At 40.3% G+C, this 15350-nt stretch overlaps 1 protein-coding gene across 1 annotated transcript; it reads left to right on the top strand.

Annotated features, from left to right (window-relative positions):
• Positions 1-1902: 1902 nt before the first annotated feature.
• Positions 1903-2280, top strand: LOC143592232 (uncharacterized). Its single transcript, XM_077072190.1, has one exon. The coding sequence runs from the start codon at positions 1903-1905 to the stop codon at positions 2278-2280; it is 378 nt and encodes a 125-aa protein (XP_076928305.1).
• The last annotated feature ends 13070 nt before the right edge of the window (positions 2281-15350 follow it).

Genomic DNA, 15350 nt, shown 5'->3' with positions numbered 1-15350 from the left:
CATGCAGCTAAGTCTTACCCGTTTGTTTCAACTCTGAGAAATTGCCTCAAAAAGGCACATTTCAAGTGGACCGCGAAAGCTGAACAAGCGTTCTTGGAGGTCAAGAAATGCTTAATGGAATTACCTACGTTAACAGCACCATATGTAGGAGAGCATTTGACGCTATACTTATCAGCGTCGAATATCTCCATTGGGGCCATGCTACTGACAGACAAAAAGAATGTTCAAACGCCAATTTATTATGTCGGTAGAACCTTGACAGATCCAGAGACCATATACTCGATGCTCGCAAAACTGGTTCTGGCGCTAGTCTATGCCGCCAGGCGGCTCCGCAGGTATTTCCAGGGCCATCCCATCAATGTGTTGACAGGATACAAACTCAAGAATGTGTTGAGCAAGTCGGATTTGTCTGGACGATTGGCGAAATGGGCCATCGAACTGGGTGAACATGCAATTGAATATAAACCCAGACCAGCAATCAAGGGGCAAGTACTGGCGGACTTCATTACTGAAGTTCCGCAACACAAAGAAAAAGAATGCTTGATCGAACAACAACCCCAAGTACCTCCTGAACAAGGACAAGTTTGGTCATTGTTCACGGATGGAGCTTCTAGCAATGAAGGATCTGGCGCAGGCCTGAGGCTAGTCAATTCTGAAGGTCATGAGTTTACTTTCGCCATCAAGTTAGACTTCAAAAGTACTAAGAACGAGGCGGAGTATGAAGCCTTCCTAGCAGGACTAAGAATAGCTAAAAAGCTTGGGGTGAAACATTTAGAAGCGCGGGCGTATTCTATGCTGATTGCATGGCAGATCAATTGAACCTATGAAGCAAAAAACGATGTAATGGCTTCGTACTTGTCACAAGCAAAGGACTTGATCCTTCAATTTTCTTCGTGCAAAGTCATCCATATCAAGAGAAGCGAAAACTAGTTGGCAGATGCCCTTAGCTAGTTAGCTTCAACAAAATTTGAGCACTTCACTAAGGACATTCGTGTCGAAGGTCTAGATCGTCCATCCATCCCGCGGAATCAAGTTCTGGTAATTCAGACTGGAGTAGATTCCTGGATGACGCCAATCATGGCTTATTTGTCATCAGCAAGTCTACCAGATGAGAAGGCCGCGGCTCGGAAGATAAGGCATAAGGCCTTGAACGACCAAATGCAAGATGGCGTCTTGTACAAATGATCCTTCCTCGGCCCACTACTCAGATGTGTGGATGCTGAGGACGCGAATTACTTGATTAGGTAAGTTCATGAAGGCATTTGTGGTCTTCACGCGGGCCCAATAATGGTCGTTGCAAAATTAGTGAAAGTTGGATACTACTAGCCAGGGATGCATATGGATGCTGTACAAGAAATCAGGAAGTGTGATTCTTGTCAACGTCATGCTCCCAATACGTTGAATCCAAAGAACGAATTTGTACCGGTGATATCTGCTTGGTCGTTCCAAAAATGGGCTATTAACATCATGAGACCTTTCCAAGAAGCCCCAGGACGTGCCAAATTTTTAATCGTAGCCATTGATTACTTCACCAAGTGGGTGGAAGCTAAACCAGTCGCATCTATTATGGCATCAAGTGTCAAGAAATTCCTCTGAATTTGCCGATTTGGTCTTCCGCAAGAACTTGTGAGTGACAATGGAACTCAATTTACGGATAGTGGGATACAAGAGTGGCTGAAAGAGCTTCATGTCACCCAGATTTTTACATTTGTGGCTCATCCGCAAGCCAACGGTCAGGTCGAACGGACCAACCGAACAATCAAAGAAGGGATTAAAGCAAGATTAGGTACTAAAAGAACAGCCTGGGTTGATGAACTGCCCCATGTACTTTGGGCCTTCCTAACACAGAAGAATTCAAGTAATTCTTAAGCGCCGTTCAGTTTGACTTATGGCACTGAGGCCATGTACCCGGCCGAAATCGGGATTCCATCCGCACGAATTTTAATGATCAATGATAACGATAAAGAATTGCGGATGAACCTGGACCTCCTCGAAGAAAGGAGAGAGTTAGCACTTGTCCGCGAGCATAACTATAAACGCCAACTGCAAAAATATTATGACTCGCGGGTTCAAAAGTGCACGTTTGATGCGGGAGACTTCGTCTTCCGCAATAACGAAGCTTCTGGGCAAGAACCCGCGGGCAAGTTGGCCCTAACTTGGGAAGGCCCTTATAAAATTAAAGTAGTATTATCTAAGGGTGCTTACAAGTTGGAAAAACTAGACGGGACCGAGATCCCCAGAACATGGAATGTGGCACAGTTGAAGAAGTGCTACATTTAGCAAGTCTTGTTATTTACTTTTTATTCTGGCATGCGTGCCTAATAGACTGGTAAAAAGACATTTAATGTCGTTGCTTGTATTTAAGTTTGGCTTATGCCTTTTTTATGGAAAGTTCTATTAACTCTACATTCTAGTTTCATGTAACATACGCTTTCTGGTTCGCATGCTAGACGAGACTCATGTGTTTTTACAACAGGTAGCATGTAATCCTTTATTGACAAGTAAGAAGTTCATACAAACACTTATATTATGAAGAATAAACAAAGTCTACCTGATGAAACAAACTTATTAGTAATGTTCAATGGGATTACAAAAGATTTTAAGGACGATTACAAGAAGGACGAACACATGTGATTTACAAAGATGTACAATTACAATGTCGCATCTTCTTCTTCCGCCCTTCGTCCTCCGCGTCTTCTTGATCTTCCTCATCAGTTGCAAGAAGGGCCTTCAATTGATCAATTCCATCTTCTTTGCCCGCGAGCTCAGGTATTTGATCTTTAATAGTGAAATTCAAATCATCAAATGCCTTCGTCTTTTCAGCAAGAGTTTTGGCGGTATCATGGCCGTGCAGGGCATACTCCTCAAGAGGTCTCTTTCCTTCTGCGAATTGAAGACCTTATTGGAAGCCCGTCTAGCGACCAGCTTGAGAAGACGCGACCAATAGCGTCGCGAGAAAATTTCCAAGTTCATCTCCCTCCCAGATGTGGGCAATAACCTGTTAAAGCAACAAATGTGAACAACGGTTTTGGATATGACTATTTAGCTTAACAGAATTCACAAAGAAGTAAGAATTACCTAGGGAACCCCTACCGCCAACAACCATATTTTGTCCGCCTTTGCTCGGACAAGATCCATTTTGTGCCCAGCACACTCCAAGGCTTGCTCCCTGTTCTTGGCAGCAAGAGTAGCAAGGCGTTCATCCTTAGCAGATGATTCATCTTTCAAAGCCTCCATAGAGGCTTTGTACTCATCCAATTCCTTCTGAAGGGTAACGGTGGCGTCTTCAGCGATTGAGCGACGGGCCTTGTCTGCCTCTAATGTCGTCCTAGCATCCGCTAGTTGTCGCTCATCAGTATCAGCAGCCAGGCAGTTATCTTTGGCTTCTTTCATAGCCTCAGTGGCTTCTTTCTCCGCTTGAGCTGCCTTAACCTCCAAATCTTCCCATGCGTCATTCATAGATCGCCAGTCTCGATATATTTCATGGCTGGTTGAGACAGCGTTATCTAGGGAGTAAGTGTAAGAGTTAGCCAAATCTGACGCGGACGCACGCGCTGACGTTCTTTCTCCGCGGGAGGAAGCCTTCCTGACAAATATTTGTGGCACACATCTGCTTCTGAAAAGCTTGTGGCCCACTGGAAAAGGTGTTAGGCCCCTCCTGTTCTTTAAAGCAAAATAGCGCATGGACAGGTGAAGAAATGAAGAGGCCTTCAGAGGTATCGTCTTTCTTACCTCGAGGGGAGAAGTGTCCGTAACAATACCCGGATCTGGAACAACCGTTGGTGGAGATGGTGGAGGAGGAGGAGGAGGCGGAGTCGATCCCATGAGACCTGAAAGGTCCTTAGAAGAGTCTTCTAGAAATTCTGCAAGACAATTCTTCTTCATCAAAAACGTATCTTAGATAAGAAAAGCAATTATCCATCTTAAAAGTGTTGAAGTGACCTGAAGAAACTTCCGTGGGTGCAAGTTGTTGAAGACGATCTCCCAGCTTCGTCTTCTTGTGCTTTTTGGAAGCGACGGCCTTGGTTGATCGCAGTTTGCGTTTCCCAGCCACTTTGGAAAGGCCCGCTTCAACAGCTTGATGTTCATCTTCGACGATGATAACATCGGAATCTCGATGTTCATATTCGACGATAACATCATCAGTAGCACCATGTTCATGTTTGGAAGCGACATCTTTAGCTGGATGCTCATCGTCGACGGTGACATCATCATATTTTGTTTCCACCGCCTTACTACTGGATGGATTCTGATTCCGCTTGCGGGTCAGACCTACAGTCGAATGCAGGGTATTCAAAGAGTCAGTAGCATCAACTGATAATCCTTCTTCACGGGGTGATGACTCTTCACTAGAAGAAAGAAGTACTATCACCCCGCTAGAAGTAGCAACAATAATAGGACGAGGTTTCCAAACTCCCTCACCTTTAGCAACAAACTCCTCACCTTTGGCATACATCGCCTTGGAAACCATGGTTCCGGGCGGAGAGTGGTGGAGAATATGAAATTCTTGCGGGTATGCTCAAGGATAGGTGCGTCCTTTGGATCAATAGGACGGCGCACCATTAGACCTTCCTCATGGTCCAGAAGCGTACTGAAGATGGAGCCTTCACCTGCATAAACAAAAATAGAACAGTCAGAATTCAAGCGGAACCATAGAAAATAAAGACAAACTTACTCTTGTTAGGCTTCTCGTAGTACGGCTTCAAATCAGGAAACGACCATAGACAGCTCATCTTTGCACTCACCGGTGCTCCCTCGTGTATTGCACGCATGGGGGTAAGCGTGCTGGTCAAGGTCTTGAACCAGGGAAGGTTCACATGTGTGGTGGCATGAACCACCGGCATGTCCGCATCCAATTTGCGGTAGGTCATCGCAAAGGGAAAAACATCTTCCCGGATCCAGAAAAACTTTGGTTTCCACTCATGGAGGCTACGATACCATTCGGTGCCAATAACTCCTTTCCCGGTGGTGGCCCAACTGAACCACCCGCCGCGGCTGGTCATTTTGTAAAAAAATGCAAACATATTGACGGACGGTTAAATGTTGCGGGCTTGGCAACAGAATTCAAAGTGACGAATTCTCAACATCCCAAAGGGATGGATCTGTGATAGGTGGACTCCGTACATCGTCAAGATTGACTCAACAAACTTCGTTACAAGGAACCTGAAGTTCCCTGTGGTGAAGTGGTCCGCATATACAGCCATTTTCTTAGCCGGCGGGATAGTAGCAATCAATCTGGCCACCGGATATTCAGGCTCCCATTCAGGCGCCAGACCATAAACGTTGACGATATCTTCATAGTCTTTTCCTTAAAACTAATCATGACTTCATCAATAGCAGGGACACTCTTCTTGTTGCCTACCATCAGAATAGAACAAATGTACACGAGTTCTTGGAAAACTTAGATTTGGGGATTTAAGAACGAATTTGGTGTATCAGTTCTAGAGATCATAAGAAAAGGAAGAAGAACTGGAAGAAGATAAGAATGAATGAAAGTTGGAAACGGCCTATTTATACACATCGCAGTTAATGCGATGGATGAGACACCAGTGGAGAGAGAAAAATATGGCCCAATCGAAGGCTGACACGTCAGGCGGGAAAGACGAAAGAGCATAAACGAACCGCAGAAAGAAGTCATACACGTCTTATCAATTGTCCTGCAATATTTCTCTTTCCGCCACGCCATTACTTTTCTCCCACTTGCAAAATCCAAAAATATCACAAGTATACAATAATGCAAGATTCACAAGATAACAAAAAGATTTATTTTCATTCAAATCAAAAGATAATTACAAACTATGAAAAAAAATTACAAGTCTAAATCTATTCTATGGATCTTGGACGGATGCATCTTCCGGGGGTGTAAGTGTCCTCTAACTCTTCCTCCAAATATTCCTTAAGCTGGCTTACACCGTCACTAGCCTCTACAAACTCAGGAAGCATGCTTTGCAAAAGAAATGATAAGTTGTCGTATTCTTTAATGTGCATATCATATTCCTGAGCAACATCAAGCCTGTGTAATGGGTGTTCTTCAAAAGAGCGGCCGACTTGAGCATACGCCATCCCTTCATTAAAGCCGGTGACACGGCCGGATTGGGAGGAAGCATTAAGCAGAAAGGCAAGGCTATCTGTTAGTTTAGTCCTTTCCTTAATATGTTTAATAACCTGCCACGGAAAGAGAAATTTATTGAACTACTGACAGCAAAAAGTAATGTAGCAAAGAAAGAATGGGATAACATACCGCGTTAAGACCCTGGCCCAACAGCCATCGCCACTCCCTCTCTGCCCATTCCGCCCGTTCCTGAAGGTCATGAAACCCGTCAGCTATTTTTTGCTTGTCATTTAAATATTCCGCTGCACGGGCTTCCGCTTCATCACGCGCTTGCAGAAGTGAGTCATAGGCGGCCTGCATATTAGTAGCCCTCTTCTCATTAAGCTCCGCCAGCTCCTTCTGCACTTTGGACTCCGCTTCAAGCTCTTGGATAAGAGCGCCTTGGTGGGTCACTTGGGCCTCTAAGGCCGAATTAGCATCAAGTGCCTTGGCCAGATCTTCCTTCTTCCTCAGGGCTTCGTCCCTAGCAGCTTGAAGGATGGTATTTTTCCTATTGCAGGTTTCCCTCCATTGATGAGATGCAATAGCATGCTTATCTACCTCAGCCTTCAAAGCAATCTCAGCATCTGATAATTTCCACTTGGCAGTATTGGTTGCCAAGCGTTGCTCGCGATCCTCCTTTTTCGCTTCCTCAGTGGCTCGAGTCAACTCACCCCACCGTTCTACCATTGACCGCCATTCACGCAGAATCTCTTGGCCACAAGCCATTGTATTGGTTAAGGACGAAGAGTAATAACTATAAAGGTCATAGCGAGAACGACCACGCTGGAAGATTCGTTCAGCAGGCGGGACATATTGGTTGACAAACGTCACACAAGTGCGCGGATATGTGAAACAAGACCCCTTCACAATATCCCAATTAGGGATAAACATGTTGTCAGCCTCCCCAGGATTAGGCTCCCCATAGTAATCAGAACCTGATGGTTGTGGGCGCACCGGTATGGAGGAAGAGACATGAAGTAATAAGTTGAGCAGTATGTGCCGCCACTACTTCAACGATCAATGATGGTCGTTGAGAATGAGAACCCTCTCATTCACCCATGGGAAACGGTGAAGAAAAAAGAAAAAATTGTGGAAGGGGTTGAGGAGGAGATGGCTAAAAAGACTCTTGTGTTTTAGACGCCTCCTCGTCCACAACCGGGTCCTTCCCTTTGGAACTGGAAGCATCCCAGTCCCAAACAGATAGGCCAGCGGATCTTCAGTTTCTGGTGGAGGGAGTGGAATCTCTTGTTTTTCCTCAAACGGTGGGGTTGATGTCTTATCTTCTTTCTCCGGCATGGGAGATGGTAGCTTTTCGTCCGCAGGCGGTGGAGACGGTGGTTTATCCGATGAGAAACCCCCACTAACAGCTGCAGACGGATCTACAAACAATAAAACCATGCTTAAGTATCAATTAAAGCATAAAAGTAAAAAAGAAAGGGGCCACTGTGACTTACCAGTCATTCCCTTCGTGTGTTCAGCAAGGCTGACCTTCTGTTTCTTTGGGTGATTGGTATGAAGTTTCTTCGTCGATGACCCTCCTTCGGCATCCGCGTGGCTTGCGCTCGCGTCACTTGCCTCAGCAAAGTACAGCTTTCGCTTCCGCTCTAGTTCTGCTAGTGCCTGCGAGACGGATGAGATTTCAAAAATATCATAATCGCAACCTTCTTGGGATGATGACTCGTCACTCGAAGATAGAATGACAATCACCCCATCAGAAGTAATAGTATTAAGTGGAGGAGGATTAAGGATATACGCACCTGTTTGGAAGATACCTTCCGAAATTATTGGTTCCGGCGAGCCTTGGTTGGAAAAAGAAACTGCCCGCACGTCCTCTCCAGGACGGGTGTTTCCTTCACATCCCGAATCCATTTTTGAGGACAACCCTTATCGTCGAACAGTGCATTCAACATAGTCATTTCACCTGGAACATACACAAAGGAAGTTTCAAAAAGAAGTCTTATAAAATGAAAAAATCAACAAAGTGGGTAGTACTCACGTTCATTCACATCCATGAAGATGGGCTCTTAGTCAGGGTATGGCCACAGATGGCTCATACCCGCTGACACTAACGATTCTTCTCGAATGGCCCGCATCAAAGATGGTTTTAGCATTAACAGGAGGAACCACTCTTGGCCTTCAATGGGAGCTGTAACTACGTCCGGCAACACCTCATTGGCCGGACGCCGAACCATCGGATCAGGATCACGTCTTCCGAGATCCAGAAGAATCGTGGCCTCCAATTTTCAGAACCCTCGGAAGGTTCATTCCCAATAATCCTTTCGGGTATTGGGATGCCTCTAAACCATCCGCCCCGGTTAACCAGCCGGTAGAAGACGGGAAATCGATCAGAACGGGGTACCATTCCGTTTGCCTTACACACAAATTCAAGTGTCTAATTTGTGTAAGCGTAAGTGGGTGCAATTGGGAAAGATGGATCCCATAGGCACTAAGTACCTTGATAAGGAACTTGGTTATCGGAAACCTAAGATTCCCATGGGTAAAATAGTTGGCATAAACGGCCATCTTTCCAGCAGGTGGCCTGCTAGCTACAGATCCGGCGGTAGGGAACTCTGGTCCTCAATCCGGTGGGTACGACACAATTCTTCATATTCATCTTTGTCCCAATTAATTTCCACATCGTCGATATTAGGAATCAACAATCTCTTGTCACTGGCCATAGGTCCAATGGAAAAAGGGAAACAACGAGCAATCTTGAATGATATCAAAGGATTAATCAGAAGATTGAGAAAAAAATGAAGAAGAAATAAGATATCAATGGCAATAAAACTTCATCAAGAAGATAACTTCCTCTAATTATACCCATCGCAATTAATGCGATAGGATACGAATAGTGGAGAGAGAAAGTTGCAACCCACTCGCTAGACGCTACGTCACGCGGGAAATTCGAAAAAGAGAAAAAGGTGCACAGTCGGGTACAGTGACAGCTGGCATAAACGTCTCGTCACCTGTTCACGCGCCTGCAAGTGGTAAACTTGTCCTTTTCATAGTTATCCACACCACCAAACATAAGATATTTCTACCAAATTCCAAAATCCAAAAATCCCCAAATTATACCTTAAGTCCAATATTCCACCCGCATAAAAACTTCACGTGGAAGAAAACACTGGACTGGGGGGACTTATAGAGGTAGGGTACCAAAAAGACCCAAATACCCTTAAGTACCACCCGCGGGTCAGAGGTAATGTCACACCCCAACCTACGGCGGAACATGCCGGGGAGCGACATTGATTGTATCATAGCTCAGAAGACACTAAGTAAAATACACATGTCAATATCTAAATTATTCATTCATATATCAAGTTCAAAGGCACAAACATCGTTTCAAATGAAATACCGTTACAATTAAATATTCAAAACATAAATAACTTAAAATAAAAGTGTTCTTCATTCATCAAGCAACCTAAGGTATCTTCTAACTTCCAATACTTGATTCATCCGATAAAGCTAACTGCGCCATGCGTGAAAATATATATTTTGTCAACATAAAGTTGAGCAAGTAAACCACAGTTTTGAGTATATATAATAATAAAAGACAATTTCATGCGATAATTGTAAATCACTACAACTAGTATAACAATAAATAAAAGTTGTCTTTTCACTCGAATCATATTGATATCGAGCTAATTCGATGGCGTATGATCATACTAATGAGGATGAAGTATCAACCAACATAAAAATAAACACATAGTCATATTCGCACATAACAACTGATCGAGTAATTACAATTATGCATATGATGGAATTCTAGTGAAAACAATAAATTGATTTTGAACGCATAACACCCCCAAAATTGTAAAGCGGTAAAAAAGGGGATGTGAATTTACTTACCTTTAATGAGTGGACTAAGTGAGGAGAGATAATAAGAAAAAGAACTAGGATGGAAGCGGTCAAACTCCTCGAGGTTCACCGACAAATATTCCTAATCATTGATGATAACAAGAATTAGATAAAATCAACGCGAAATACTAAGATTTATGACGGGTTTTGAGATTCGATAAGGTTGTGTAAGATTAAAATATTATTAGGTACATTTTCGTTAATTACAAGGGTTATTATTGTTGTTGTTATTATTATTATATTATTATTATTATTTATGTTTTAGATATTTTATAAAGTGATATAAAAGTTGGAAAAGTTAATACAAAAACGAGTCTTTATAATGAACCAAAAATTTGGGGTTATTAAGCGAGTTGATATACATACATACATACATATATATATGTAAATATAAAGAGTTTTATGAAGAAAAAAATGAAGTTCAAAGACGAGAAAACCACAAGACTAGAGGCTCGATTTAACCAATTTTCATTTATTAAAAGTAATAAATATAAATTAATATAAAAGAAAGTTGCTTAAAGTGTTTTAAAAAAAAATCCAAAAACCGCCTCCAGGGCGGCTCGAACCCGCTCCTGGTCGGTTTTAATGGATTTATACAAACATGCACCAGCCATTGGGCTGGTGCTATAACTTGTGAGGGGAACAGGTTTCGTTATATACATACATGCAGTCCCAAGAACACCCCCAAATCAAAACGAACCCTAGAATCTGGGTTTGTTTGATTCTTTTAAAGTTGATTCAATTAGAGTTAGGGTTTTTGTTTGTTGATTAAAAACGATTAATAAGAAATGTTTAATTACCGAAATGATGATGTATAGAGGGTGAACGACGAAAAGGGTTTGCGGCTCACTGTTGGTGACGAATCTGGATCTTAACGACAATGCACGGGCTGAATAACTTAGGGTTTAGTGTCGCGAGGTAGAGAGGGATGTGTGGGCGAGTTTAATTGAATTGTAAGCGAGTTTTTATAGAGTTATGAAGCGGATTTGCGACACGGTTCGTTATGGTTGCTGTTAGCTGTCAATTAGTAACCATTTTCCATGATTAAAACGTCGGTGCGAAGTATTTTTGGTAGGCTAAAGATTTGGTAAGGTCAATTGGATTAATTATGCCCGAAAATTGAGGTCCAAGAAAAGGGGGGTATGGCGTCGGTGGAAGAGAGGGAGGAAGAAGGAGAAAAGAAATTTGAATAATATTTTGCAATTTGGTCCCTGGGGTTTATGGGTGGAAACGAGAATGGATTAAAGTTGGTTAAGGGGTTGATTTGCACAAATCTTATAACTATAACCGAATAAATAAATAAATAAATAAATAAATAAAATACTAAACAGTCACGAGATTTATTGATAAAATACCCGAGCCCGTACCAGGGTCGGGTAATGATTACAAAACCGAAGGAAGCCGAAAACCCGAATGTTACAGGTAAGCTCCTCATGTGACACCCGCGGAACATATGGATCACCCGCATAGCCCACTAAAGATAAGTCATGGGAACCATGCGTGGAAGCATCCAGGCACCCTCAGAAATCATCCGTAGGATAACATATTCACCCACTAGGATATTCAGAAGGCAATGCCACAGGACAACTGTAAATAACCAACTACCTTCTAGAAGAGCTACCAAGATTATTACTTGAAGAGTACGTGACCCATCAACCAATGAATGAAAAACACCTGGCCAGGTTGTTATCGCCGTGCACATGGCCAGGGTTGTATATCGTCCTATCAGAATAAGACATGTGTCTAGGTTGTTACATCCATGCACATGCGACGTATAGCTCAACCTATCATATGAGGGCGCGTGTCCAGACGGTTACGAGAGCATCTTCTAGAATGGGACAGCTGGCTCAATCACATTTTCTCACTCTTTGGCTATAAATACTCTCTTAATCTGCATAAGGTATTCATTCACTCCCAACTATCTACTCTAAATACTTAAGTACTTTCTCTCTTTAGAACGGTACTTATTCTCACGTCGGAGGGTGGTTACGGGAAGACCTCCCTCTTGTTCTTCCCGTAACAAGCTCACGGTGTCTGTTTTGCAGGTTCCGGTCACTGGACTTTGAGAGATTGTGCTCATATCGTGTTGGTTGTTGTTGTATCCTACCATGTGGACTCATCGTAAAGGGAGTAGACCCGTGTTTCTTCAGTAAGTGTTCCATTGATTTATGGAAAAAGAATAGATAGATTGATGAAAGGATGTAATAATCTGAAAATGATTGTTAGAATGAGTTAATAATAGTTCTCTCATGGTTAGATTATGATAAATATATGCTTAAAATCCATTGTTGGTATACTATGTGTATGTAAATTGAGTTACGAGTTCTTAGTTCATGATTGTTATTGATTTAAAATTTGATTTTATTGATTCATGAAGTTATATTTTAGAAATCCTTGAGAAAATGAGAAAGTTATGTTATCTTCATGATCACTGTATAGGAAACATATTAATCTATTATTAAAGGTTAATCTAGGTAACAACGTATTTGGAGACTAAAAACTAACTAAAATGTTCAGGGTTTTTTTCTCCTTTTTTTTATGCATACGACACTATGGAGTATCTTATAATTATGAAATATTGATAATACGTAGTGATCATGGACATGAGATCTTCCTCCTTAGCTTGTGCCTCATAGTCCCTGATTAACAAAAAGCCTGCTTTCATAAATGCATATTGCATGGCCCAATTTTAGATGAAAATAAAATTAGAGGCCTAAAACCTTGGTCTAACCAAGCTGGTGCACGGACAGGCCTTGGGTTTTGAGTTCATGAAGGTATTTGGTTAAAAGTTTAAATCCATTTATAAGAATCTTTAATATATATAATCGAACCTCTAAAAGCTACCTGGTTGTTTCTCACCCCCTTTCAAGCCACCAGATTGTTTCATTTATAAATAGAGGTTTCTTATGTGTTTGGCCTGAATGCGTGGGTATGAGTCTCATCAAACCCCGGAGTCTTTAAACGGGTCATAAAATCTCATTAAGTTATGCAAATCCTATAAAATAAGGTCTAAATATACTAAAATTAATCTCAACAAAAATTTAATATGCAAATCCTATAAAATAGGGTTTAGATATAATGAAAATTAATACCCAATTATTTTAAAAGAAAATTAAGAAACAATTTTATAATAAAAAAATAAGTTGGTCATGGATCACATCAAACCCGGATATCCCTTAAACGAGTATAAAATATCTCATATATTTGTGAAAATGTTTCATCATCAAACCAGTTTAATTTCTCTATATGGATTTAGTTACATTAGTGATTATTTTTCTTTTAAATTTAACTTAAAGAAAGCATTTCACAAAATAATATCCAAATTATAACCAATGAACATAAACAAACATTAAGTAGATGATTCATTCAATGTTTCATCCAAAACTGAGCATAAATGAATATAACCAAACATAAATGTATCTGAATTACCATTATGAACAATTCATGAACATAAACGAGCGCAAGCAGACATAATTTAATAAAGATAAATGAATATATATGAACAAACATAAAATAATAAAAACAAACATAAACGAATATAAATAACACATTTAAATGAACACAAATAAACAAATATGAAAATTAAGTAGATGATTCATTCATTGTTCATTTAATAAATGAACATAACAATACATAAATGGATCAAAATAGGTCCAGGTGTATTATAAACACCCTTACAATAAATTAAATTGAAATCCAAAAAAATATATTTACAATATTAAATATGATAACTGTAAAACAATCCTCGTAATACGGACGATGAAACTAGCAGTATTTATTCATATATTAAAGCATGTGTTTCCTCTATGTCTTATATGACGTTTATGTCAATTTAAAGTGATTTGACCTTGATAAAGCATTTGGATGATAAACAGAAATTGAGACTGATTATGCACGTAAGGTATTTGATGAAATGGCCAAACCATAAATATTGCTAATCTTTGTGACTTCTCAATGAACCATTGTGACTTTGCTATGGGTCAAATTGAATGAAATAATATGTCAATTTGTGTTGAGTCTTATAGATAAATAAATGAGATTGTAATAACTAATAAACATGTTAGGGAGTTTTGTGGGTCCATGTGAGGATTGGTATATGCTAATATGCTAAATTGGTGGATTGGCTTGCAAATTAGTTTTGCCTGTTGAAACTTGGAAGCCAACGGGTCAGACAAAAGTTCATTATTGAATCTATTCTATAGGCAAAGGCGAGTTGCATTATCTTGATTAAGAAAGTATCTGTATGTGCGTATGTGCATGATTGAGTTCAAATTACAACGAATTAATTGCTATCCTTTTTTTTATCTAACAATTTATTCAAGTCATCATTTCAAGTTAGAATGTTAATATTAATATGTTCGTTGCTCGACTTGTAACTCTTTGAATTGTATCTTATGTGTTGTCCCCGAAAAAAAAATAAAAGGCTATTTTGATTGTTTTTACAATGATGGCATATTTTCCCAGAAAGTACACAACAAATTCTTCTTGTGAAAACAGGGAAAATGAAACGTATGGCAGAACTAGATGTTGATCCTTTTTGGACCGAGCAAAGCCAAGAGACTAAAAATAGATAGGTGTACAAGGGCATTTTAAACGAAAGGTGTCGAATGTTGTTACTCGGACATATATGCCCAACAACAGGATGGCATCATAGCAATGGTTTAAGAGATTCAACTATTGTTAAAGATGTTTTGGATTTAAACCTTGAGCTCTTGACATGAGATTATGTCAAAAGATGCGAAAAAACAACGTAAAGATGGTGAGTCGTATTGATAGTGTCTTAAAGAGAAAAATACAAAATGGATATCGTTTAATAATAAAAATAAAATAAAAACTGAGACATCAACGTAAATGGAAGTAGGGGAAGGATATGATAATTGCATTAACAAGTGACTTGTAACGTCTCCATCTTAGCCTTCATTCAATACGTTTAAACCCTCAAAAAAAATTTAGATAAAAAATACATATTTACTTCTTTTAAATGGCGGAGATCTTTATATAAATAACTTCACTAAGATGCGAGAACTGATAAGGATACACCACATATTCACATAATACCAATTAGCCCTAGGGGTATTTTTCGGGTTATTTATTCGGGTTTCGGATTGTTTGGGTCGGGTTGTTCGGGTTTGAGCTCAAAACAAACTGACCCAAAAACCGACCCAAATAAGTTCGGTTTATTCGGGTTTCGGGTTAAACGGATCGGGTATATTCGGTTCGCGTTTCGGGTTTAACAAATTAAAATTTTATCACTTTTAACAATATCATAAATTAAAAAAAAAACATATTCCAAAATCCAAACCGTTATAAAACCAACATATACAACCATATTCACAATAACATATATTATTTAGCAAAATATGAAATTTATCATACAAGCAAGCATTAGACGGAATGA

This window comes from Bidens hawaiensis, unplaced genomic scaffold, assembly GCF_021521415.1.
Source record: "Bidens hawaiensis isolate Kalapana, Puna unplaced genomic scaffold, B.hawaiensis_p1.1 tig00040625_1, whole genome shotgun sequence".
NCBI lineage: Eukaryota > Viridiplantae > Streptophyta > Magnoliopsida > Asterales > Asteraceae > Bidens > Bidens hawaiensis.
Note: the sequence above shows the minus strand (reverse complement) of the source record. Positions and strands in the feature narration are given on the sequence as shown.